Here is a 23,259-nt window from a genome sequence, read left to right on the forward strand (position 1 = left end):
GTCTGGACTTCTCTCTGGAGCCTCCCGTTCCTTAGCAAAGGCCGAGGCTGTGGGTGTTCAGTGGGCAGTGGGGCTCACGTCCTCTGGAATCCGTCCCTCTACCTGCTTGTTGACATTCTGAGGACATGCTTTTAAACAGGCCTCTTCTCGGCGGCCTGTGAAAGCCCGTGCTGTGCCCTTTCTGACCACGAGATGAAGCATTTTTTCTTGAAAATTTTAGAGGTTAGCCACAAATTCCAGGCTCACACCTTTCTTTGATTTGCCCATGAAACTTTGTGGGTGGCACTCTGTCTCCCAGCTCTTTTTTTGCTGACAAGGACATTTCCATTGAGGATTGAGGGCAAGGAGTTTATTTTTCTTGAAGGACTTGTGAGGACGTTGTAGACCTTGTGGCATCGTGCTGAAATCTTCCCTGCGGCTTCGGCTTGGCCTGCTCCTTCTCCAGGCTCCTTCCAGGCGCTCATCTGGCTGCGGGGCCTTACTTGGGTTTCCCTGGGCCCTGCAGCTCCGGCTCGGCCTGCTCCTTCTCCAGGCTCCCTCCAGGCACTCCTCTGGCTGCGGGGCCTTGCTTGGGTTTCCCTGTGCCCTGCGGCTCCGGCTTGGCCTGCTCCTTCTCCAGGCTCCCTCCAGGCGCTCCTCTGGCTGCGGGGCCTTGCTTGGGTTTCCCTGTGCCCTGCGGCTCTGGCTTGGCCTGCTTCTTCTCCAGGCTCCCTCCAGGCGCTCCTCTGGCTGCGGCGCCTTGCTTGGGTTTCCCTGGGCCCTGCGGCCACTGCTTTTGGATCCTGACTTAGCTCGCTTCTTCTTTTTGTGAAACAGCCTCGTGAACCAGGGGGTGGGGTGGGAGATATCATCGGGTGGTCCCGGGCCTTGGCTCAGTCATCCCACAGGAGGACTCCTGACGTCAGGCAGCCTTGGAGTCTGTGTTCTGGCAGCCCTTCTTCCTCTCCTTCCAGGCTCGGTGAAGGGTGTGCTCTCCTCTCTTTCATGTCATGAGTGGCCATGAATTCCAGCCAAAACCGCTCTTCTCCCTTCGTGCTTTCCCAGGTTTTAAGTTTGTTATCTCCTACTTGTCTCTTTCTTTTGTCAGCATTGAGCCCACAGTAAAAATGGGCCGGGGACAGATGTGTGGTCACATCACCAGCTGGTGTCCTGCGGCTCCCGGAGAGCGCTAGCTGCCTCTAAGTGCTTTCTTTTCCTTTTTCTCTGAGGAGATTCATTCCTGTTCACACATTTCTGTCTTGTTATTGTCTGGTCGCTTTTAGGAGAAATGTTGGCGTCTGGTAATGTTTTCTCAGAGAATGCAGCCACTTGAATGGGTTTTATGATTTGGGTGAAAAGCTTGGACCCAGTAGAACTCTGCCGTTCCCGTTCTCTCCTGGTCAGAGAGCCCGCAGAGCCAAGCCCAGCTCCAGCCTCGCCCTCTGGGGCCACTTAGCTCCAGTTAGGTTTGATAGCTTTTTTCCTCACGGTTCTGGCAGTTTTTACCTTTGTTCATTCCAAAGGGCTGACTCTCAGAGATGAACCTGTTGCCCCTTTCTTTCTGGTTACTGTTCTTTTGATCATCTGAACCTGTTCTGATGTTGTATCAGCTTCTAGGATAACGAAGCTGTTGCCCCAGGGCCGCGTCATTGTGATTCTCAGCTTTAGAGCCTAGCACAGGACAGGTTTTTGGAAGCACACTTGTGGCCACAGTTGCTCACGGTGTTTGTTAGTCTTTCTCTTACACGTGGAGTTCTGTGTCACTCCAGCATCGTATTTGACATCTTTGATTGGCCGACGTGTCCTCGTGCAAGCGACATCCCTTCTGTTAGAGGAGAGCCTGTGAAAAGCCTTCAGATTGCTGTTTTAAGCAGAGGAAGCTTAGATGCCTAACTAGACATGAGGAAGACTTTGTATAAATAAAAAATAAGATTGGTTTGTCTTTTAAAGGAACCCATTCAGACTTCTGGATACATTTGTAACTTTGAAGATTTGGAAATTAAATCGGTTCTCTTGGATGAAATACTAAAGGTAATGCCCTTTTCTTGTTTTACTTCTCAACTCACTGTTTGGCTGAAGAAAAGGGTCACATGGAGAGCTGGAGTCCACTCTCCTGCTTGAGATGTAGTGCATGACTCCTTGCTTCCCTTCCAGTACCTTTAAGTTGTCCCTTCTGCTTCTGGGTGTTCTCTGAGGCCCCTAGCACCACCCAGGGTGCCTCAGTGGAAGTTCTCCTGGTGTCCGGGGTGGGGGGCTTATTGCTGCAGGGTTGCCCTCAGAACCCTCCCCTGGGCTCTGACCCTGGGGACTGTCACCTCTGCCAGCAGAAGGGTCTTTAGGGGCACTTTGGTCCTGGTGGCTGTTGCTGGGTGGGGGTCTAGAGGACCGGTGATCTTGCTGCAGGGCCGATCCTCCTCCTCCCCCCAGCTTCATGTTCACTTTGGACAAGTCTCAGAGGGTCAGTGGCTGAATAGGCCATTCCCTCCCCTTCCCTGGGCCTCTCTGCAGGGATCACCTTTCCTTGTTAAAAAGACCAGGTGTAGGTATGTTTTAAGGAAGTGCTTGGGAATTTCTGGTTTCATTTTGTCATTCTAGAACCCTGAACACCCTAATAAGGATTATATCATTAACTTTGAGATCCGATCCCTGCGAGACAGTCGAGCGTTGATTGAGAAGGTCGGCATTGATGATGCTTCCCAGTTCATTGAGGACAATCCCCATCCCCGGCTATGGTAAGAACTCAGCCCAGCTCTCGGCTTCCTCAGTGTCTGCAGTGGGGGCGGGCCCGGCCCTTTGGTTCTTGACTCTTCTTCCTTTTCTAGATGGGCTTTGGGCAGCACTAGGTGGGAGTCCTTCCAGTGAAGCCCCATCGTGTACCATCTCATTCAAGCCTCCAATGGCCTGGGGGGTGGGGGAGGTCCTGGGAGGATGGGCGTCCCAGTGTTAGAGATGAGGAGACTGAGGCTGCCTGGTCCGAACCAGGCTTTCTGGTTCCAGGCCCAAGCTCATCTATGCTAGAGATGGGGCAAAGCCCGCTCTGCCTCCCTGCACTAGAAGCAGATGGGTCAGGACTCCATCTCTGTGTTTCCGAGCAGGCGCCTGCTGGCGGAAGCCGCCCTTCAGAAGCTGGACCTGCAGACGGCCGAGCAGGCCTTCGTGCGCTGCAAGGATTACCAGGGCATCAAGTTTGTGAAGCGGCTTGGCAACCTGCAGAGCGAGTCCATGAAGCAGTGCGAGGTGGCAGCCTACTTTGGCCGGTTTGAGGAGGCGGAGAGAATGTACCTGGACATGGATAGAAGGTGAGCTGGCAGCGGCCTGCCCCCGGCAGGGTCTGAGCAGAGATGCCCATGGACTTGGTACATCGGGGTGAGGCCGTGCGTGGCAGGCACATCCCTGGCCGCTCTCTGGTGCCTGCGCCCTCTTCCCTTTCAGTCTGTCCTGTGTGCGCTGCCCGAGGAGTCTTCAGGCTTGCATCTGCCTGTGTCACTCCCTGCTTCCAGACCCTTCCTAGCCGCCTCCCTAGGTCTTGGGAAGCAGCCTCCCCATAGGCCGCTGCCCCTCCCCCCCCAAGGCCCCCGAGGCCATGTGCTGAGCTACCTTGTTAAAAAGTCTGAACTCAGCATTAAGTTAAAAGGTCATCTCTGTAGACAAAGCAGAACTGTGAGACTGCAGCTCTGTGCCTCACGTGGCCTGTTTCCCCTTTGAAGGGTGGAATCGATTTAATAGAGGTTTGTGAGGAAAGCTGTCGGGGTGTTAGTGGGCTCCATCCACGGAGCCGTCCCAGGTCATGCCCTTTATGAGTCACACAACTGGTGTTCACAGGCGCCTGCGAGGACGTGGCCTCTGTTTTTCCAGGGTTGGCAGGTTCTTTGTGGAAGAAGCATTTGAGTGTCTTGCCTGTCCGGAAAGCCAGAGAGCCAGGATAGGGCGCTGCCAAGAGGCCAAAAGAGGGCATTCCTCCCTGGTGGGAGGGCTGCAACCAGAGGCCGGATGGCTGGCGGTCTGAGGTGTCGTCCATGGAATTCCTGTTCCTGTGTGGAGCATTCATTAGGTGCTTACTGTGTGCTCTGCTCAGTGCTAAGTGACCTCGCTCTGAGGCTGCCATTTTGAGCAAGCTTTGTCTCCCTCAGCAGACCGTGCAAGGTCTTGGGTCTCGTTTATGTCCGTACACAGTAAAAAAAAAAGGAATTACTGCAGAATCAAAGAGACTCCCTTCGACACTTATTTGTGTTTTTTAACTCCGTTTTTGGCAGTTGGATGAGTGACTATTCTGTTCCTTGGCTCTCGCCTCTCTTCTTCTTATCCATGTAGGGCAGAAACCCCCCAAACAAGCAAGAATCAGGGGCGGAGAACCTGCAGCCTCGAGGCCATATGTGGCCTTCTACCTTCTAGGTCCTCAAGTGCAGCCCTTTGATTGAGTCCAAAGTTCACAGAAATCCTCTTCATAAAAGGATTGGTTCTGTAAAACTTGGACTCAATCAAAAGGCCGCACCCGAGGACCTCGAGGGACACATGTGACCTCGAGGCCGCGGGCTTCCCACCCATGTCCTATGTTGTATTTGTACAGCTCAGGTTAGATTGACCATTAATACATCAGATTTGTGAAACAGCTGTCTTTATGGGTGTAAACTGCCCTTATCCTTAGTCAATGTTGTTTGAAATCCAGAAAGAGGGATGTCTGATGCAACCAATCAGAATGCATTTAGTAAGCACCTAGTGTGTGCAGGTACTGTGCTAAGTCCTGAAGATACAGAGAAAGGTAAAAACAGCTCTGGGCCTCACGCTCATAATCCAGCGGGGAGACCTCATTTCAGTCACCAGATACCTCTGTGTCCTCTGTAGAGGGTAGATGGAAGGCACACTGAACATTATCTTTTCCAAAGTAAGATCATAGACCTTTACCAAGGAGGGACAGCAGAAATCTTGTTCTGTAGGTGTCCTACCCGCTGCTCAGGATTAGAAGGCCTGTGGTAATGCGCTTCTGAGGCCCTGCTGAGGTTTTAGGGTCTACCCCATGTCTTCCTGTCGTCTGTAGGGACCTGGCCATCGGCCTTCGATTGAAATTGGGAGACTGGTTCCGGGTGCTGCAGTTACTGAAGACGGGATCTGGTGATGCTGACGACAGCCTCCTTGAGCAAGCCCACAATGCCATTGGAGACTACTTTGCTGATCGACAAAAATGGTACCTGTCTGGACCTGCCCATGTGTGTGTATGGTGCCCAGAGGCGGGCGATGGTTGCTGCTGCCTTTGGAGGATGTGTCAAGGCCACTAGGGGGTGCCACAGGGCAGGCCCTGGGGGCAGGAACTGGTTTCTGCCTCAATGTCCTCATCTGTAAAGTGGGGCTTTCCTTTCCCTTTGACAAGCCCATATCGGCACATGACTTAACACAAAGGAAGGAGCTGCATGACTCGGCTAGTCCCAGCCTTGGGGCCGCAGGTGTTTGCAAAAGCTCAGGAGTTTTGGAAGCCTGGGCTGAGCTGGAGGCCCAGGCAGCTTCTCCCTCCCTTCGCCCTGGTCTGAGGCCCTTGATGCCTCAGAGCAACCTTTCCTTGTGGGATTCATTTGTAACCAGGAGAAGGTGGACTTTCCTTCTGGAGATCCCCAACCATGTCCTTTTTGAGGACTTTGTACCATGCCCTCATCTTTAGGGGCCGGTGTGGAGAATAGAGGTGAAGAGAGCACTCCCGGCCTGGCTGTGGGGGAGCGAGGCGGATGACCCACTCTGACTAGCGAGGGCTCCCAGCTGGTCGTGCTAGCATGGAGGATGGCAGTGCCCAGCCGTGGTCCGTCACACTCTTTGTCTGCACAGGTTGAATGCCGTACAGTATTACGTGCAAGGTCGAAACCAGGAGCGCTTGGCCGAGTGTTACTACATGTTGGAAGACTACGAGGGTCTCGAGAACCTGGCCAATTCCCTGCCAGAAAACAACAAACTTCTTCCTGTGAGTGTTTTCAGATGGGGTGCAGGCACTTTGCTGATGTCCTTGCCCTGGGAGAAGGGCACTTTGCCAGGTAGAAGAACTTTGGAGCCTTGATTCTGGCCCCAGGACCTCTCCTTCCACCCCAGGGGTCAGAGCACAGGACTTCAGGGGTCAGTCCTGGGGGAGTGAGGGGTCTTGGCATCAGACACTGTCCGAGCACACACCATGGCTTTGCAGAGCAGGTATTCCTTTGAGGGAGGGGTTGCTTGCAGCTGTCCCTCCGTGACCTCTTGGCCTCTGGGAACCTTGTCTGGGTCTGGGGATCTGGGCAGGTGTGTGTGTGGAACTGAGGCAGAAAGGGGCAGGGTGGTTCAGGGTTGCATCATGGAGACGCACAGGATGCTTGTCATGGAAATGGGAAGGTCAGCCAAGCAGCGGGAGCGGCCGTCCTTTTCCTTGTGATCTAGACCTTTGTGCTTGCCACCCAGGCTGGAGCCAAGTGTCCAGTGTGGCTAAGCTCTCTAGAGTGTGCCTTCGAGGCTTCCCACCTCCCATTATTGATCACCAAGAGCGAGTGAAGAGACCCAAGTTCCATGCACTGCGGAGGGGAAGGAAGGGTAGGCACCACGGGGCAGAGCTGGCAGCGTCCTGGCTTCAACCTGGGGACCTTGTACAGAGCGCCTCACCTTTGCCCTCTGTTTCTTCTTCTGTAAAATGGGAGTCAGTAGAGGGTGGGATCACTTCCATCTCTAAATGGACGATCCCTGAGCTGTGTAGACAGCTTAGAGTGAATGAGCAAAGAGCACTCCCGGTTCTGCTTAAGGACAGGGCCGCGGTCAGCGGGGTCCATCCCGGGGTGATGGAAAGATGGTGGCTTGCAGAAAAGTCCTCTGGGACCTGGTCAGGTGACTCCTGGCCAGATCCCAGTTTCTGTCATTGTTACAGGAGATTGCCCAGATGTTTGTGAGGGTCGGGATGTGTGAGCAGGCTGTGGCCGCCTTTTTGAAGTGCAACCAACCCAAAGCCGCTGTGGACACGTGCGTGCACCTGAACCAGGTGAGGCATCGAGCTGCCTGCGCAGCACCTCAGCCCTTCGTGCCACTCCACTCACCTTCCTAGAGCAGGTGGAGCTTAGGAGGGTGGCTGTCGGTCCTCTGGTTTGATTGTGAGGAGGCTGTGGCAGGTTTGGAGGGAGCTAGAGGGTGGCGTGGTGTGCAGAGTCAGGGTGTGTGTGTGTGGTCCAGGGGGAGTAACCTGGGGGCAGGAAAAGGGAAGCCCTGTTTGTTAAGCACCTGCTGTGTGCCAGGCATGCGCTCAGTAGGAGCTTTGCAGAGCTACATGAGCTACAGCCCCATGAGGTGGCAGGGAGAGGCCTTTACTGCGGGCCAGGGAGACTCTTGGGGGCCATTCTCCTCTCTCTCCAGATAAGATCCAGGAGGTTCTCTCCCATTCCCCCAGGCTGTGTGTGTGTGTGTGTGTGTGTGTGTGTGTGTGTGTGTGTGTGTGTGTGCACACGCACGTGTCTGCTTGTGTGTGTGTGTGTGTGTGTGTATGTGGGGTGGTACCCGGGGCTCAGGAAGCCGACGGTCAGCACAGGCAGCCTTGTCCTCTTTGTTTTGAGGAGCCTGTCTTCATTCCCACAAGAGTCCTTTTCTTGACCCTGAGACGGCTTTGCGCTTATTTCCTGGCTCTTCTGTCTTTACTCTTCTGGGTACATATTCTTTCTCCCACATAGAATGTAAGCACCCCAAGGGCAGGTCCTGGGTCTCTGGCTCCTAGCCTGGTTCTTGACATATAGAAGGCTTGTTGAGTTGGACTGAAGGTTAGTCTGGCAGCTTTGTGTGCAGAAATCATCTCATCATTCCCTACGTTTTATTAGGAGTTTGTTTGTCTTTTTTTTTGGTCACAGCCAGGGGAAGGAACCGCGTGGACGTACCTTAGATTTCTTTGGACTTAGCTGTTCCTCTTCCCTTCCTGGTGTGTCTAATTGATATTGTAGAAAGATATGGAATGAGATAAATGAAAATGCTCAGTTAGGATAGGAAGGGCCTCTTACCAGCCTGCAGAGTAGGAGCATCCGGTGAAATACATTTTGTGAAGAAGAAAGTGCTGCTGCCTTTGTGAAAATAGTGGATGAGCTGTGCATGGTCCCGATCTGAAACAGCACCTTTGCTTGACTGTGGGAAAATGCATTTTTGTTTTCTTGTGTTTGGTGCTGGTTGAGTGTGCCTGGAAATGTGGAGCCTCCACGGCCGTAGTGCAGCTTCCATCTACAGGACTCACGGTACTTTTGTGGGTGTGGCACGTCAGCTCCAGGCCAGCAGTCCGTCATTTCCCCGTGGCCTGGGTTAGCCAGGTGCTGGCATCACAGCCTCTGTCTCTTTAACATCTGTGTTGGTTTTCTGTGCTTGGCTGGAAAACTGCACGTTGTGGGTTCTCTTGTGTGTCCTCAGTGGAACAAAGCCGTCGAGCTGGCTAAAAATCACAGCATGAAGGAAATCGGCTCCTTGCTGGCTCGTTATGCGGCTCACCTGCTGGAGAAGAACAAGACTCTGGACGCCATCGAGCTCTACCGGAAAGCCAATTACTTCTTTGACGCTGCTAAACTCATGTTCAAGGTACGGCCGCTCCCTGTTAGGGAGTGCATCGAGGGTCATAGCGGGCTGGGGAGGGGGAGGCCCTTTGTTCTTGGAGCCAGCTTCCTCGTCCACGCGGCGGAGGCTGGATGAGGGCTCAGCTGACTTGGCAGGAGGAGGACGCTCCCTGGTCACCCCATGCAAGTGTTCCTCCTTTAGTTATGGGGCAGCTGACGTAACTCGGGACCTTGTGTGTGGGGCCTTCGGTGGGGGAGCTCCTGGGGAGCCAGGGTGGGCTGCTGCCCTGATTGTCTGTTCTAAGATTGCGGATGAAGAAGCCAAGAAAAGGTCCAAGCCTTTGCGAGTGAAGAAGCTGTACGTGCTGTCGGCTCTGCTCATAGAGCAGTACCACGAGCAGATGAAGAACGCCCAGCGGGGAAAGGTTAAAGGGAAGAGTTCAGAGGTGAGAGCTCCTACCCTCTTCTGGGCTTCCCTCCTCCTGCCATTGACGTTGGGCTTTGGGCCGAGACTGAGAGGGTAGATCAGCATTTATGGGGGGGGGGACAGTCCTTGCCTCACTGCTTTATTGGCCTTAAGAACATCATTGATGAAATGGGTATGCTTTTTAAATGGAGTTTAATTACATTTTCTTAGAATGAGTTTCTTATTTTCATGGGTGTAAACACCATATTTTAGCAAATAAATCCCTTTGAAACATGTACTTAAATTTTTAAAAATTAACACCAATTGATCATAATATGTGTTATCATGGAAAACTTTATTTTTAATGGAGTTTCTGAAAGGCTGTGTTCTCTTCCCTTGGTGCCCAGCACGTCTCTGATGTGACCCCTCAGGTACCACCCACCCTGAGACTTTACTTTAGCAATGTCCCCATTCCCACAAAAAAAACTAAATTAAAACCAAACTAAGTCCAAACCACAACTGCTTAGCTAAGACGTAGATGAGTAGGTGAGGAAGACAATTGGTGGTGCCGCAGTCCCTAGAGTGTTGGGCCTAGGGTCAGGAGATCCGAGTTCAAATCTACCCTCAGACACTCTTTAACTCCGAGTGAGGCATTTAGCCTGTTTCCTCTGTGAATGGGAATAATGGTAGCAGCTACTCGAGAGGATTGTTGTGAGGATCAAATGAGACAGAGTGGGCACTGTGTAAGTCTTTACTCCCTTCCCTCCTCCTCTACCTGAAGACAGGGTTTGGCCCCGTGAACCTAGCTTCTCTTTCATGAAACCTGGGAAACCTCAGTTGAGCCTCATCCGTCGGGCTGGAAACCTGGTTTCAGAATTGAGACAACCTGACTTCTTTGGCCCTGCTGATGTCAAGACAGTTCAGCTGGGCTGTGTCAGGTTCCTCAGAAACTATGACCTGGCACTGTCTGGCTGATGGACTGCTGCTAAAAATTCCATACATTCATGCGCCTAAGAGGATTCATTGTTATCATTAAAAAATTTAGGGGCAGCTAGGTGGCGCAGTGGATGGAGCACTGGCCCTGGATTCAGGAGGACCTGAGTTCAAAAATGGCCTCAGACACGTAACACTTACTAGCTGTGTGACCCTGGGCAAGTCACTTAACCCCATCGCCTAGCCAACAAACAAACAAACAAAAAATTTGGCCTGTCCTCAGAGATTTCTGATTAGCTCATTCCAGAAAAGCTCAGACGCCCCGGTCTACCTTCTGCCCTTGAAAGGGGCCGGCTTAGTTCCTAGAGGCGAATGTCAGGCCCTCTGTTTGCAGGCTACCTCAGCCTTAGCTGGCTTGCTCGAGGAGGAAGTCCTGTCTTCAGCTAATCGGTTCACAGACAATGCCTGGAGAGGGGCCGAAGCTTACCACTTCTTCATCCTCGCACAGAGGCAGCTGTATGAGGGCTATGTCGACACCGCTCTGAAAACAGGTGAGCAGAATGTGCTTGGGAAGCCCTTGTATGTGATCCTTTGAGCGCCCATTCTCTAGATTTGGTGGCGAGGCAGGGCCAGCTAGGGACAAGGACAGAAAACAGGAGTGGACTAGTGAGGCTTGTCTCGTGCAGGCAGCCAGATGAAAAACCCTAAAGATTTGATGGTCATCTGATTGTGAAAGACAGTGTATCCATCCTCCATGTGCTTATTTATCTTATTTGGTGAAATAAGTAATTTGATTACACCATAATATACCGTAGGTGAATCACCAAGGCCTGCCTACGTAAGAGAATGGGCCTTGAACGAGGCTGTTCTGATGCCGGGCAGCTTTACGGAGCTCAGCTCTGCAGCAGAGAAATGCAGCAGGAGCTCAGTCCCGCCGGTGGCTAATTCCCTCCTACTGACAACTCACCTGCACCTTTCTTCGTTGCTGTATTTGTGCCTTCTTGTGTTTCTGTTGTCTGGGGTTTTCACAAAGCAAAGAATCTGCTTACATTTGGTTTTCTTTGCAAGAAAACTTCAAATCCTGCTTTTTTATTTAAAATCATCTTTTTTCATGGGTTGTTAGGCTGAGGTTTGTAAGGTAGGTCAGCCTGGGTTGCAGTGTGGAGTCGTCAAAGCGTATTATTCCATTACCTTCTTTGCTTTCAGGCAGGTATTAAGGAGTCTTGTTTTATTCAGGTTTTGTTTCCTCATTTACATTTGAAGGTTTTTCTCCTGGTCAGTTGCAGAATATATTGTTTGTCATTGGAATTGCTATATGTAACTGCAACGTGTCTTGGAGTTTGCAGCATAGGGCTTTTTCTGGAGGTGGTCTGTGAGTCCTTTCACTTGACGCTGTGTTGTTATTTCGTGTGTTGTACGTGTGTGTGTTGTGTGTGTTCAGAATTTTTGGATAGTTTTCTTAGATTATTTCTTGCATTACAGTATTCAAGTTTTTTTTACTTGTCATGTTCTTCTGGGAGACCTGTCATCCTTAAATTGTTTCTACACATCCTCTCTCTGAGATCAATTATGTTTTGCTTGTATGGAGATCACATTTACATTTAAAAGTTCCAGGCTACCTACCACCTCTGTGTATTTGCATTCTTAATCTGTTGTTTTCTCTTGTTCCTTTTGTGAGGTTTGCCAACGTGGATTCAGTTTTTTCATTCCACCAGTTACTTCTGCTGTGCCAGCTATAAGTTCTGCTCTCGCAAGCCTCCTTTCCCTCCTAATTCATTCAGGGACGGCATTGTGGGGACACTCTTGGCAGTCCCCAGGGTCCTCGGCCTCATCAGGGGTTTCTTGCAGTATTCATCCATAGATGTCTGGACTCACGTACAGGATGTGGGGGCCATCTGCCCATCTCTTTTTATTTTATTTTATTTTTTAGGTAATTGGGGTTAAGTGACTTACCCAGGGTCACACAGCCAGTAAGTGTTACATGTCTGAGGCCAGATTTGAACTCAGGTCCTCCTGACTTCAGGGCCAGTGCTCTATCCACTGCGCCACCTAGCGGCCCCCCGTCTTCTGGTCTCTTAATAATATTTTTCCTGTTGGTTTGTCTGCTTGTCCTCAGGGTCTTTAGCGAAGTTCTCTTCCTCTTCAGGTCTTTCGTAATTTCAGTCTCTCCCCACCCACAATATTCCTTTATTGCCTATTTTCCAGCATGAGCCTCAGTAAGCTTAGCTAAGCTGACCTTGGATTCAGAATCAGAGGATTTGAGTGTTGGAAGGGACCTCCCTGGTCATCTAGTCCAACGCACCTCCACAGGGAATCCCCAGCTCCAGTGATGAGCTCACTTCCTGCGCAGGCAGCCCACCCCACCTCTGGGACAGCTTCCTCCCACAGTTCCTGGTTCTGCCCTTGGGCCCAGCAGAACATGGCCAGTCTCTGCCATGTAATAACAGGTCTCACGTCCCCACCGTTCACATTTGTAGTTGCCCAGGGCCTGCATGCGCTCCGCTTTGTCAGCGTCCTTTCAAAATGTGGTGCCCAGAACCCCCACGGAGTGCCTGCGCAGACGGGCCATCCTGCCCTGCCTTATTCTTGTACACTTGGCCTTTCTTTGTGGGGTGGCCTCGCACCGAGCTGATGTTGTGCTGTCTGCGAGGCTGGTCTACCTTGTTTTGTGCGTGAGCTGGATCTCTGCACGCTAGAGTCTCCCCTCGACTCCAGTTCAGCTGTCTCTGATTCGATTCTACCCCACATCCCACGTCCTACCCTTTCTGGATGGTGGGGAGTCCTGAGCCTATCATCCTCCCTCTCCCTCCTGTTTGTGGCTTGTGCCCCAGCTCCTCCCTCCAGGAAGTGGGTTGGAGAGAGGCTCTTTGTGATCCGGGAGGAGGAGGCTCCTCCGGCTGTTTGCACAGCAAGATGGCTTTCCCATTCCTCCTGTTCCAGCCAGGGGTGGTGTGGATGGGCCAGGGCTTTTGCCACATTCTTGGCAGACTTTTCTCTGCTCCTGGGTCCTTGGCATTTCTGCTCATGGGCACCCTCTTTGTTTCGGCCCCTCCTGAACCCTGAAAGGTGAGGTGAGTGAGGGTTCAGTGAAATGACTGTTCTTGTTGCCTTTGGGGGGGTGGTGAAACAGGTCCTTGATTTGCCCCTCCAAGGAGATGCTGTGAACTGTCCTACTGTCCACACCTTCTTCACGTTCCACGTTTCCTTCACAGTTGTGAATATCCTTCCTTCCTTCTCCATTTGTTGGCGGGGGGACAAGGGCTGCCTCTCTGGAATGACACCAGTGTGATCAGTGTGTGGAGCCCACCTCCCCCTTGTCCGCTACTGTCCTTGCAAAGGGAGATTGTGGTGGGACAGGGCTGGGAGCCATTTTGAATTCTCTTTGCTTCCTAAAGGGTCACCTTCACTGGCCAAAGAATCGGTTCCCTGGTGGCCGCCCTGGCAGAAATGAGTCTGTTGGCACTTTAGCAGATGGGTAGGGGGCCTCCAACTGCAGGCAAACACAGTGATATGGAAGTGCATGTTAAATATGTCAAGTTTCCTTTTGCTGCAGTGAAAGATTAAGCAGCACAAAGAACACTAACATATGTTTGTCCTGTGTGTGCACGTGTGCTCGCGTACTCGTCTAGCTTGGTACAACTCCATCCTGCTATATTTTTCTTTTTTTTTTCTTTCTGGTGAGACATTTGGGGTTAAGTGACTTGCCCAGGGTCAAACAGCTAGTAAGTGTCAACTGTCTGAGGTCAGATTTGAACTCAGGTCCTCCTGACTCCAGGGCTGGCTGCCCCTACCAAGGTGCCTTTAAATGAGTAGCATGACCCCTCCCCCCAACCTTTGTTCCCCCGTGGCCTTTCCCCAGGCCCCATGACAGGGTCCAGGGCCACACCTGTAAGGACCCACCACGTAAAGACCTGCGTTGACTTCCTAGCTCTCCACCTGCGGGACTACGAGGACATCATCCCTGCCGTGGAGATCTACTCCCTGCTGGCTCTGTGTGGGTGTGCCAGCCGGGCCTTTGGGACCTGCTCCAAAGCCTTCATCAAGCTGGAGTCCTTGGAGACCCTGAGCCTGGAGCAGAAGCAGCAGTACGAGGATCTGGCTCTGGAGATCTTCACCAAGCACACCCCGAAGGACAACCGCAAGTCAGAGCTGGACAGTCTCCTGGAGGGGTGAGTGGGGCCTCCCTCGGGGACCCCCGGGTGCCCCCAGGAGTCGGAGACATTTCCTCCAGAGTTCATCTCCGCAGTTCTCTCATAGCGTTCAGTGGTCCGGAGAAGGGGCTGGTTCAGGCTCAGAATTGGGGACTGATTTTTTTCTCTCCTTCCTGCAGTGGAGAAGGGAAGCTCCCGACGTGTGTGGCCACGGGAAGCCCCATCATGGAGTACCAATTCTGGATGTGTAACGTGTGCAAGCACTGTGTCCTGGCCCAGGAGATCAGCAACTATAACTTCTGCCCCCTGTGCCACAGCTCAGTGGGGTAGCAGCTGGTGCGGGGAGTGGGGGATGGGGTGCCTAGGGACTTCACAAGAGGAAATACACTCTCCTCCCTGGGCCCAGGGGCTGTCTGTTTTGTTTTGGGATATGCCTAGGGGAAGATGCACCCAGTCCGTATTAGGTAAAAGTCACACTTCAAGCGCTGAGCACAGATGCGCTCTGGCTGCGTCCACGCGGCTCTGGGACCAGCAGGACATAGGCTTTCCTGGTGTGGCTCTGTGTCTGATCTCTAGTCTCAGGGAGGCAAAGGTGGCCCTCAGATGGGCGGGTGCCTTCTCTTCTGTTTTCCAGGCTTGTTCTTGGGAGACAGCGTCCTCTGGACGGAACCCAGGCTCCCAAAGAGAGGCTGCCTCAGAGGGAGGACGGCAATTATCTATTTAAGTTCCAAGATCGGAATCTCGGATTTTTATTTGACGGTTCTTCTTTCATGGAGAAAACAATAAAACGATATCTTGTTGCTCAAATGACTTGTCTTTGTGTGCAGCTCTGTATTACAGTCAGCTTCACTGCATGTGTGATGCTTCCTCTCCGGGGTGTGCTGTGAGCAGATCGGGGCATCGGGGTGTCCAGGTCTCCTCTGCAACTCTGACAGATCGAAGGGCGTCGAAGAACTGCCATCTGATGATGTCTGCATTATCAGAATGGAGGCCAGCCCCAAGCAAACAGCATTTGTGGCTGCCTGAGCCAGTGTCTGATGACCAGGGGAGGACGGCCTCGGGCCTCCAAGGAAGGGTCACAAAGTCTAAGTGTTTGTTTGTGGGAGATGAAAGCCCAGCTTCCTTAACACCCACCTGTATAATACATAATACAACTGACTGACCAAAGCACATTCATTCATGGAGTGCTCCCTTTGTGCCAGACACTGACTCCAAAGCAAAGACGATGCCAGGTTCTAACAGAGATAACACCCCAGGGACCTGGTGGTCAGAGAGGGGCCCTCTAGTCCGGGAAGTTCCAGGGAGAGTGGGTGGGGCCGCAGGAGAGGAGACTGAGATGCTCCCTCCAGGAAGAATGGCTGAGGTGACTTGTTGACTGGTTCGTCATTCATGCCTTCAGAACTCCAGGGCAGGGCACAGGGGAGAGGAGGGAAATATTCAACTGTGCACTTGGGTGCTTTCAGGAATCTCTGATTTCCTCTGCATCTCAGCACATCATCACGAGCCATCCGTGATCTTCCACACATCACCAAGCATCTAGTGTGGGCCAGGCACTGGAGATACAAACAGTACGGGGAGTGGAGAATGCCCTCTGTTGCAGAGGTGAGGCCTCATGTGGGAGCTGGGCTTGGGCTGAGGGAGTGCTCCAGACAGCCCCCCAGAGGGGAGGCGGGAGAGAGCATTCCAGATTTGCGACAGGAGGCTGAGATGGATTGTGGTGTGGACAGCAAGGCACACGTGGGTGCGTGTGTGTGCACAAAGGGGAGCGATGTATGATACAGCGGGGAGGTTGTGAGGGGCTTCTGGTGCCAAGTGGAAGAGTCTGGAGCCGTCCTACGGGCAGTGGGGAGCATCGGGTTTCTTGAGAAGGCAGTGCCATGCTCAGCTGACGGCCATTCATTATGTGCTAGTCACTGCTAAACTCGGGGATACAAAGAAGGGCAAAAACACGTCCCGGCCCTGGAGGAGGTCACCTTCGGACAGGGGATAACTATGTACCTGGGCAGTGCTCTTAGAGGGAAGGCCCTGGGGGCCTGGGGAGGCTGGAGAAGGGAGAGCCTGGGGGGGGGGGGTCAGCCGATGGTGAGATCTGTGCCTCCGCAATCGCTCGGCGGCCGTGAGGGGCACGGATTGCCGAGGAGACGCTGGAGGCACTGAAGGCCCCTGCTGCTTACTATTAATGGCATTAACTGACTGCAGGCCTCCTCGCACAAGGTTTATGAAACTCTTTGCAGACTTTAACTCACTGGCTGATTAGAACAACTATGTGAGGCAGGCACCCCACACTCTATTTCCTCATTGTAGAGATGGGTAAACTGAGTTCAGGAGCCTGCTAAGGGTCCCGTCCGGGAAGCGTGAAAGCCCGGATTCGGAAGTGCTTACTATGGGGTATGCGCCTACATATTAGAGTGTGAGGAAGGCCACTTTGGGCCCAATCTCGAGAGACCACGAGGTGGCGGCGAAGAGGCAGAGCGCTGCAGGTGCAAAGGCCTGGAGACTGGAGATGGGGCGTAGCGGCGGGGCAGATTTCCGCCTCACGCAAGGCCACCTTCCCCGGGGGCCCGGGCTGTCTGCAGTGTGCGTGGGTGCCAGATGGGTTGTCCCTCCTTTACCGTCGATCCCGTCTTACGGCGGCGCTGCCGTCAGCCATCCTCCCTCACGGCGACCTCTGTCGGGAAGGGCTGCTTTCCTTCGTCCCCGCCCATCTGAGCGGCTCGGGACGGCGTCCCCCGTGGTGGACTCGAGGAGGTGCTGGGCGGGTCCGGGCCGCGGCCCTCCTCCCCTGGCCGCGGCAGCGCCCCCTGCGGGCGGGCGTGGGAGGGCAGGCTCCTCCTGCTCCTGGCTCGGGGGCTGCTGAGGAGCCTCCCAGAAATGTCGCCCGGGGTAGGCGGCATCAGGGGTGGGGGCCGATGGCAGGGGGTCAGCCTCGATGGTCCCTACCAACCCTATCCTAGGGTGCCCACAAAAACAGGGCAGGGGGGTGGGCGGGACATCGCCCTCTGCTGGCCGCTCAGCCACACGCGCCAGTCTTTCCTCAGATGAAATCGCAGCCCCTCCCCTCCCCCGACGCGAAGTCACGGGGGTGGGATGGCAGGATGGAGCATGCCCGGGATTCCCACGCGTGGGAGCTTCGTGACTCCTGACGCGCCCCGCCAACATGTCACGCGAAGAGCGGGATAAGGAGAAGCGTCCTCACCAGGGGAGGCCCGCGGGCCTCTGTCATTCACTCTACGCTTTGTCTCCCCTCACGTGACCCTCCCATCCCCCGCTAACTAGACGCCTAGTTCTCTTCGCTACGACCCCAGCAGAGCCGGGCGCCGATTGGACGCGCCCCCATCAGGAAGCCGCCTATCGGTCGCGTTCCCAAACCTGCTCCGCCCTATCCCTTTGCTTGATGGTCGGAAGAGACTTAGGCCAGAGGCCCACGCGCAAGGATGCCTCCGGTAGCCGGGATGATCGCCCGCAAAATACCGCGAGAAGAACGGAGCTCCTCCTACCGGACGCTCCCTAGCCCTGGCCCTGGCCCCGGCCCCGCCCCCAAGAGAGGAAAAGCTTGGCCGCCATGGATGGACAGCCGCCCCGGGGCGGCGACGGGCCCCTAGCCGAGGCCCACGCGCACTTCCGGAGCGGCGAACATGACGAAGCCGAGGCGCTTTATTCGGCCTATATTCGCCAGTGCGTCTGCGCAGCCGGGGGAGCGCGCGCTGGCCCGTGAGTCTCGCGAAAGCTGCGTGCGCGGGGGGGGGGTGTCGGCGTCGTGGTATCGTCATCACGGGTTCGCGGGAGGGATGGGGAAACTGAGGCCCGGCCTTAGTCGGGGGGCTCCTCTTGAACATCCCTTCCAACCCCCCGTGAGACCCTGGCAGCGCACTCGGCGTCTCTGGGCCTCAGTTTCCCCGTCTCGGAATGGCTCTGTCCCGTACAGGAAGGGAAACAGAGGCAGGCTGGGTCTCGGTCAGAGGTCAGCGAGATGCTTACGTTTTACACGTAGGGAAACTGAGGCAAGAGAGGCCCGTGCCCACGGGGGATTAAGGTGAGATTATGGGCCTGGAACCAGCTTTACGGGGAAACTGAGGCAGGCAGCGGTGAAAGGATCCTCCGGGCTCACCTCTGGCCTCAGACCCTTCTGCTGCTTGCCTGCCTCAGTTTCCTTGTCTGTAGAATGGGGACAGTCAGGCCCCCACCTCCAGGGTTGTCCGAGGCTGCGAGTCTTTCCTGGGGTTCAGGGATCCCAACTTTGGGGGGGGTCATCTACTCCACCCCGTAGATCTTACGGCCACAGGCGGGTTTAAAAAAATAGGAGGATTGCGGGGACCCGTCCACGTGCTCCTGGGCCCCCCCAAAAGGCCCCCCCTTGTAGCCCAGAGGTGGTGAAGGCAGGCCGGGGTGCTGAGTGAGGTCTGGCCTCTGAGGCCATCCGCCCCTCGGCCAGCCACAGGGGAGGGGGCTTCTTCCTGCCTCAGGTCAGCTCCCCCCAACTCAGTAAGCTCCAGGGTGTCCCCGTTACCTGCCCCTCCCCCACCCTCCCCTGCCCCTCCTCCCCTCCACCTCTTAGCGTCTCTGCCTTCAAGGCTTCACTCCAACCCAGCCCCCCCCCCCTCCCCAGGCACCAGGGCTTTCCATCAGCTTTCACTGTCATTTCATGCAGTTCTTCCCAGGTCTCTGACTCCATGACATTTGTCATTCTGTACGGGGAGCTTCGTTTAAAGCCATGGATACATGGGGGTGGGGGTGGGGGCCCTGTGAACTTGGGGAAAAGGTTGGAAGTGCCACAGTGCAGAGCCCTTGTCCTGCAGTCAGCAAGACCCGAGTTCAAATCCTGCCAGAGAAATGTTCTAGCTATGTGAATTTGGGTAAGCCACTCCTACTTTCCAAATGAAAACATATAAACATCATAACGTTTATTTAGTTAGTAATATAGGAGTCTAGTTTACATGATGAAATATATAATTATTATATACATATAATTAAGTAATATATAAAGCATACCCTGGGGTGGCTAGGTGGTATAGCGGGGAGTCAGGAAGACTCATCTTCCTGAGTTCAAAGCTGGCCTCAGACACTTCCTAGCTGTGTGACTCTGTTTGCCTCAGTTTCCTCCTCTGTAAAATGAGCTGCAGAAGGGAATGGCAGACCACTGCAGTGTCTCTGCCAAGAAAACCCCAGTTGGGTCATGGAGAGCTGGACATGTGTGAACAACAGAAAGGGTGACCCGGGAATGCTCAGAAATTCTCTTATGAATCTAGGGTGGACCGGCCTCCGTATTTTAATTCAATTCAGCAAGCCTTTATTAAGGCCAAGCATGTGCAGGGGTCGATCTGTATCAGGGATACGGACATGTGCACACAGGTCCTCCTCGAGCAGCTTCCATGCTGTGGGGAGTTAGGGTTTGTGAGAAGGTGAGCCAGGGCAGCACACCTGGAGGAGGGGAGGGGGGCGCCCTGGAAGGGTCACCTGAGCTGGACCTTGAAAGAAGCTAGCCAGCTAGCCGCTCCAAGAGGCAGAGCTGGGGGGGGGGGCTCCAGTGGGAGAGGACAGGCTTTTCTTTCCTGAAACCTTGAATTCCCCTTCTAATCGGGATGGATGGAGTTATCAGGAAGATCACTTTGAACCAGGCTAGCTTGTGCCTTTTTTTCTTTGAGTTAATCTGGCCTCTGCGTTCGTGGGGATTGTGGCCGGGCTCCCGCTCTTCCAGCCCGGGGCATCTGTGCCATCCGGCTCGCTATTCCCGGGCGCGTTCGGTCCCGACGTCCGTCTTTCTGCTCGAGCTTTCCTCGCGGCACGGACGGTCCATACTGTCCAGTTTGCTAATTCGTACCAGAAGAGGTGTGGACGAGCGCTGGAGAGACGACATTTCTAAGCTCAGTGTTCCATTTTGCCTTTAAGCCCCTACTCCCCGGAGGATCTGGCCACTGCCTACAACAACAGGGGTCAAATCAGATATCTTCGGGTGGACTTTTACGAAGCCGTGGACGATTACAGCGCCGCCATCCAAACCCTGCCCCATTTTGAGGTGCCCTATTACAACCGAGGCCTGATCTACTACAGGATGGGTGAGGACGTCCTTTGTTCACTGCATGCTGCTGACATGCATGCTGCCCTTGGGGATCCTGTAAATGGGAACGTGGTAGAGCTGAGGCAGGGCAGAGGGTCGTGGGCCCGGAGAGGAGCTGGGAGAAGGTCCTGGGCATGGCCAGCGTCTGGGAGGGGAGGGAGGGGAGGAGAGGGGAGAAGAGGGTGGGGAGGGGAAGAGAGGGGAGGAGAGAGGGGGGAGAAGAGAGGGGAGGGAGGGAGGAAAAAGAAGAGAGGAGAGGAAGGGGAGGAGAGGAGGGGAGGGAGAGGAGGAGAGGGGAGAAGAGGGGTGGGGAGGGAAGAGAGGGGAGGAGAGAGGAGGGGTGAAAAGAAGAGGAGGGGAAGGGAAGGGAGGGTAGAGGATGGGAAGAGAGGGGGGAAGGGAGAGGAAGGATAGGGAGGGGAAGAGAGGGGAGGAGAGAGGAGGGGAGGGGAAGAGAGGGGAGGGAGGGAGGAAAGAAGAAGAGAGGAGAGGAAGGGGAGGAGAGGAGGGGAGGGGACAGGAGGGGTGAAAAGAAGAGGAGAGGAAGAGGGGGAGGGGAGGGGGGAGGAAAAGAGAAGGAGGGGAGAGGAGGGGTGTTCCCCAGCCTCTGGGGACACATTGCCAGAGAACCCTGTTTCTAGACAGAAATCCCTAAGGACCTCTGGGGTGATAGGAAGGGGAGGGTTCCAGCAGGTTATATAGAGATTTAAAAAGCTCCCTGGCTTTCTCTTGTGGGCTTGTGCTGCAGGGCAGTTTGATGAAGCTTTTGAAGATTTCAAGAAAGTGCTAGACTTGAATCCTGGTTTTCAAGATGCTAGGCTGAGCTTAAAACAGACTATTTTAGATAAAGAAGAAAAACAGAGAAGAAATTATTAAAAATTCTACCATAAGGAAAACATTGACTGACTTTTTCACCTGACAACCTGGATTTTCTTTGTTATTGACTAGAGCAGAAGAATACATGGAGCTGTTTTCATTCCCATGTAAGATAAAGAGACTCTTGATAGCAGGTGGGAGCCAGAATGGCCCGTGGCCTGGGCCTGTGGGTGGTTTTCAGGGTGACCGAAGGTGAACGATCATTTTCACTGCTTGTGTTGAATGATGGTTTTTAAATGTTCAAATATTTGAATTGGGAAAAATGTATATTTTTTGTAGTTGAGATTTACAGATGTGTGCAGTTTTTCTTTAATGATCTTATTTTAGTAGGTCTGTGATAAAACAAAAATTATTAGAGTGAAAAAAAAAGATACTTCTCAAGGAAGTATAATGTGAAATCGTACATTCCTTACACGGCTGTGGTCAGCAGGTACTTTGCACACCCTAACAGATTGCAGAGAAGGGGCTGTCCTACCCCAGAGAACGTCTGGATGTGGCTGAGATGAGGACTTACTCTCTGCAAACACTGTGCAAAGAGTCCTGTCAGAAGACAGTTTGATTTTTCTGGTGAGAGTTATTGATGACATGTCAATAGACAATAAACCTAAAAATACAGTCTCTTATTGGCCTGACTCAGTTCTGTAGGGAATTTGTAGCCTTGTGTTTTCCTGAAAACAGGCATGGTGAGAACCCACCCTGAATCTGTGTTGGACGTTGAAGGAAAAACGAACCAAAGTGGGCTCCATAAATCTGTGTGTGTTATTTTAATACTTTGATGCTTATTTTAATAGAATAGGTTTCCTTTGTAATCCTTTGTTTTTATACTATGAATTTAAAAACACAACCCCAAGAAGGGGCCCCAGGCCTTCACCAGATCACCAGAGGGCTCCATCCCACACCTGAAGCCTCCTCATCTGGTGTTGTGGGGTCTTTGATGCTTTTCCACTCCACCCCCTCAACAATATAGGTTGGGGATCTAGGTACCTTCCCAGGAGGGGAGGCCTTTGAGTCACACCAAACTGCGTTGTGTGAGAGCTCTAAGCCTTCAGAGGAGCTAGGGCTGGTGGAGAAAGCAGAGGGCTGACTCGAGAAGTCTTTGCTGGTCAGAGAGTGTTGGTCAGACGAATGGTTTTCTGGGTGTGCTCCTGACCTGAGAGGGAAGAGAGTGGCTGGCCCCTTAAAACACAGAGACTGTCCACCTTCACACAGGAGACTAATGTGATAGAGGCAGCTATGTGTGGGGAGGAGAGGGCAGTGTCCTCCACTGCCGGTCATGGCTAAGGCCTGGCAGAGTCGGCAGGTGCAGTCGGCGAAGAAGGAATTAGGTTTGATGGCCTATGGAGCTGTGTCCGGGTGGGTGCCTTTTTGGAATTATTTGTTTTTCCAGGATCATGTTTTTTTCAGGCTTTATGTTGGGGAAGACGTTTTTAAGTTGCATTAGGAGTTTAGGAAAAAAAAAACACTTGACAGACTTTTTATTTTTCCAGATATCATTCATTTAAGCTCTTAGACCTTGGGCGAGCTCAAAGTCCACTCCAGGGTGAAACCGAACACTTAGATGGCCTGGTTCTGGCTCCATAAAGATGGAACTCTAGGCAGAGCTCAGCTGTAATAGCGGCTTTAAAAACAAAGCGTTAGCTTGGGGGTTGTTTCTGCCCAAAGTTTTTCCGTTTTCCATTGGCCAGAAAGAAGTGCTTGAAGCCTCGTTTTAATGAACAAACACTTCTCGTTAGAGCGCTAGCACTCATTGGACAGTGAAGGTGTGTACAGCTTTCTCATTCCTTTCCAACCTTTCAACCTCACAGATTCAAGTTCTGTTGCTTATGGGTTGATTTTTTAACATTTTATGTCCAGAATTCTTTTAATTACAGGGGAAACAAATATAAGTTATGTTAAGTACCTTTTGTTTGAACTTCAGAAAAAAACTAAAAAATAGCAAAAGATCTTTACAGAGTGAAAAGCACATATGTGTGCCTGGGTAAATTTCCGTTTCACCAGGACTGAGCACCTGTGGGCTGAGCTGAAGGCCATTCCCCCTTGCCCAGACCCCCAGGCCATCACCCAGTTCTGTTCCAGACCAGGCCTTGACCTCATGGAGCTGACAAGATGTGTTGGGGTGGGAGGGGGATGGGACCCTCTGCAGTAACTGAGACACAATAGCAGGTGTGTAATGAGGGAGGTGCAGACTTCAGGGGGTCGGGTCAATAGACATGATGAACTAACCGGGTAGAATCTAGAATGGTTTGGTGGTGACCCTAGAACCAGCCCTCCATCAGCAGATCATCTGAGGATGAAAGATCACCTCATTGCACCCCAGGACAGCTGACTCTGCATTAAATTATG

At 53.1% G+C, this 23,259-nt stretch overlaps 2 protein-coding genes across 3 annotated transcripts in view; both read left to right on the plus strand.

Moving 5' to 3' along the window:
* WDR35 (WD repeat domain 35) overlaps positions 1–14,792 on the plus strand; it is a 65,791-nt gene extending 50,999 nt beyond the window's left edge. For both annotated transcript variants that reach the window (XM_020967416.2, XM_020967417.2), the window contains 11 exons: positions 1,930–2,010; positions 2,575–2,711; positions 3,075–3,278; positions 5,015–5,161; positions 5,791–5,923; positions 6,848–6,958; positions 8,356–8,520; positions 8,801–8,941; positions 10,229–10,385; positions 13,763–14,003; positions 14,165–14,792. In XM_020967416.2, coding sequence (XP_020823075.1) covers positions 1,930–2,010; positions 2,575–2,711; positions 3,075–3,278; positions 5,015–5,161; positions 5,791–5,923; positions 6,848–6,958; positions 8,356–8,520; positions 8,801–8,941; positions 10,229–10,385; positions 13,763–14,003; positions 14,165–14,315 — 1,668 coding nt within the window. In that variant the 3' untranslated portion in view covers positions 14,316–14,792. The remainder of the gene's footprint in view (positions 1–1,929; positions 2,011–2,574; positions 2,712–3,074; positions 3,279–5,014; positions 5,162–5,790; positions 5,924–6,847; positions 6,959–8,355; positions 8,521–8,800; positions 8,942–10,228; positions 10,386–13,762; positions 14,004–14,164) is intronic.
* A 2,659-nt stretch (positions 14,793–17,451) lies between these two features.
* TTC32 (tetratricopeptide repeat domain 32) lies at positions 17,452–21,534 on the plus strand. The gene is made up of 3 exons (XM_020967466.2): positions 17,452–17,696; positions 19,872–20,038; positions 20,789–21,534. The coding sequence occupies exons 1-3, from the start codon at positions 17,548–17,550 to the stop codon at positions 20,914–20,916; spliced, it is 444 nt and encodes a 147-aa protein (XP_020823125.1). The 5' UTR covers positions 17,452–17,547; the 3' UTR covers positions 20,917–21,534.
* The last annotated feature ends 1,725 nt before the right edge of the window (positions 21,535–23,259 follow it).

The sequence above is a fragment of the Phascolarctos cinereus genome, unplaced genomic scaffold (assembly GCF_003287225.1).
Source record: "Phascolarctos cinereus isolate Bilbo 61053 unplaced genomic scaffold, phaCin_HiC Scaffold_2;HRSCAF=192, whole genome shotgun sequence".
NCBI lineage: Eukaryota > Metazoa > Chordata > Mammalia > Diprotodontia > Phascolarctidae > Phascolarctos > Phascolarctos cinereus.

Bases quoted from the DNA above. Each gene is read 5' to 3' on its own strand.
- TTC32 (XM_020967466.2), top strand. From the start codon at position 17,548: ATGGATGGACAGCCGCCCCGGGGCGGCGACGGGCCCCTAGCCGAGGCC. The intron at 17,697-19,871 runs GTGAGTCTCGCG...TTTGCCTTTAAG, and splicing joins GGGGGAGCGCGCGCTGGCCC to CCCCTACTCCCCGGAGGATC. The intron at 20,039-20,788 runs GTGAGGACGTCC...CTTGTGCTGCAG, and splicing joins CCTGATCTACTACAGGATGG to GGCAGTTTGATGAAGCTTTT.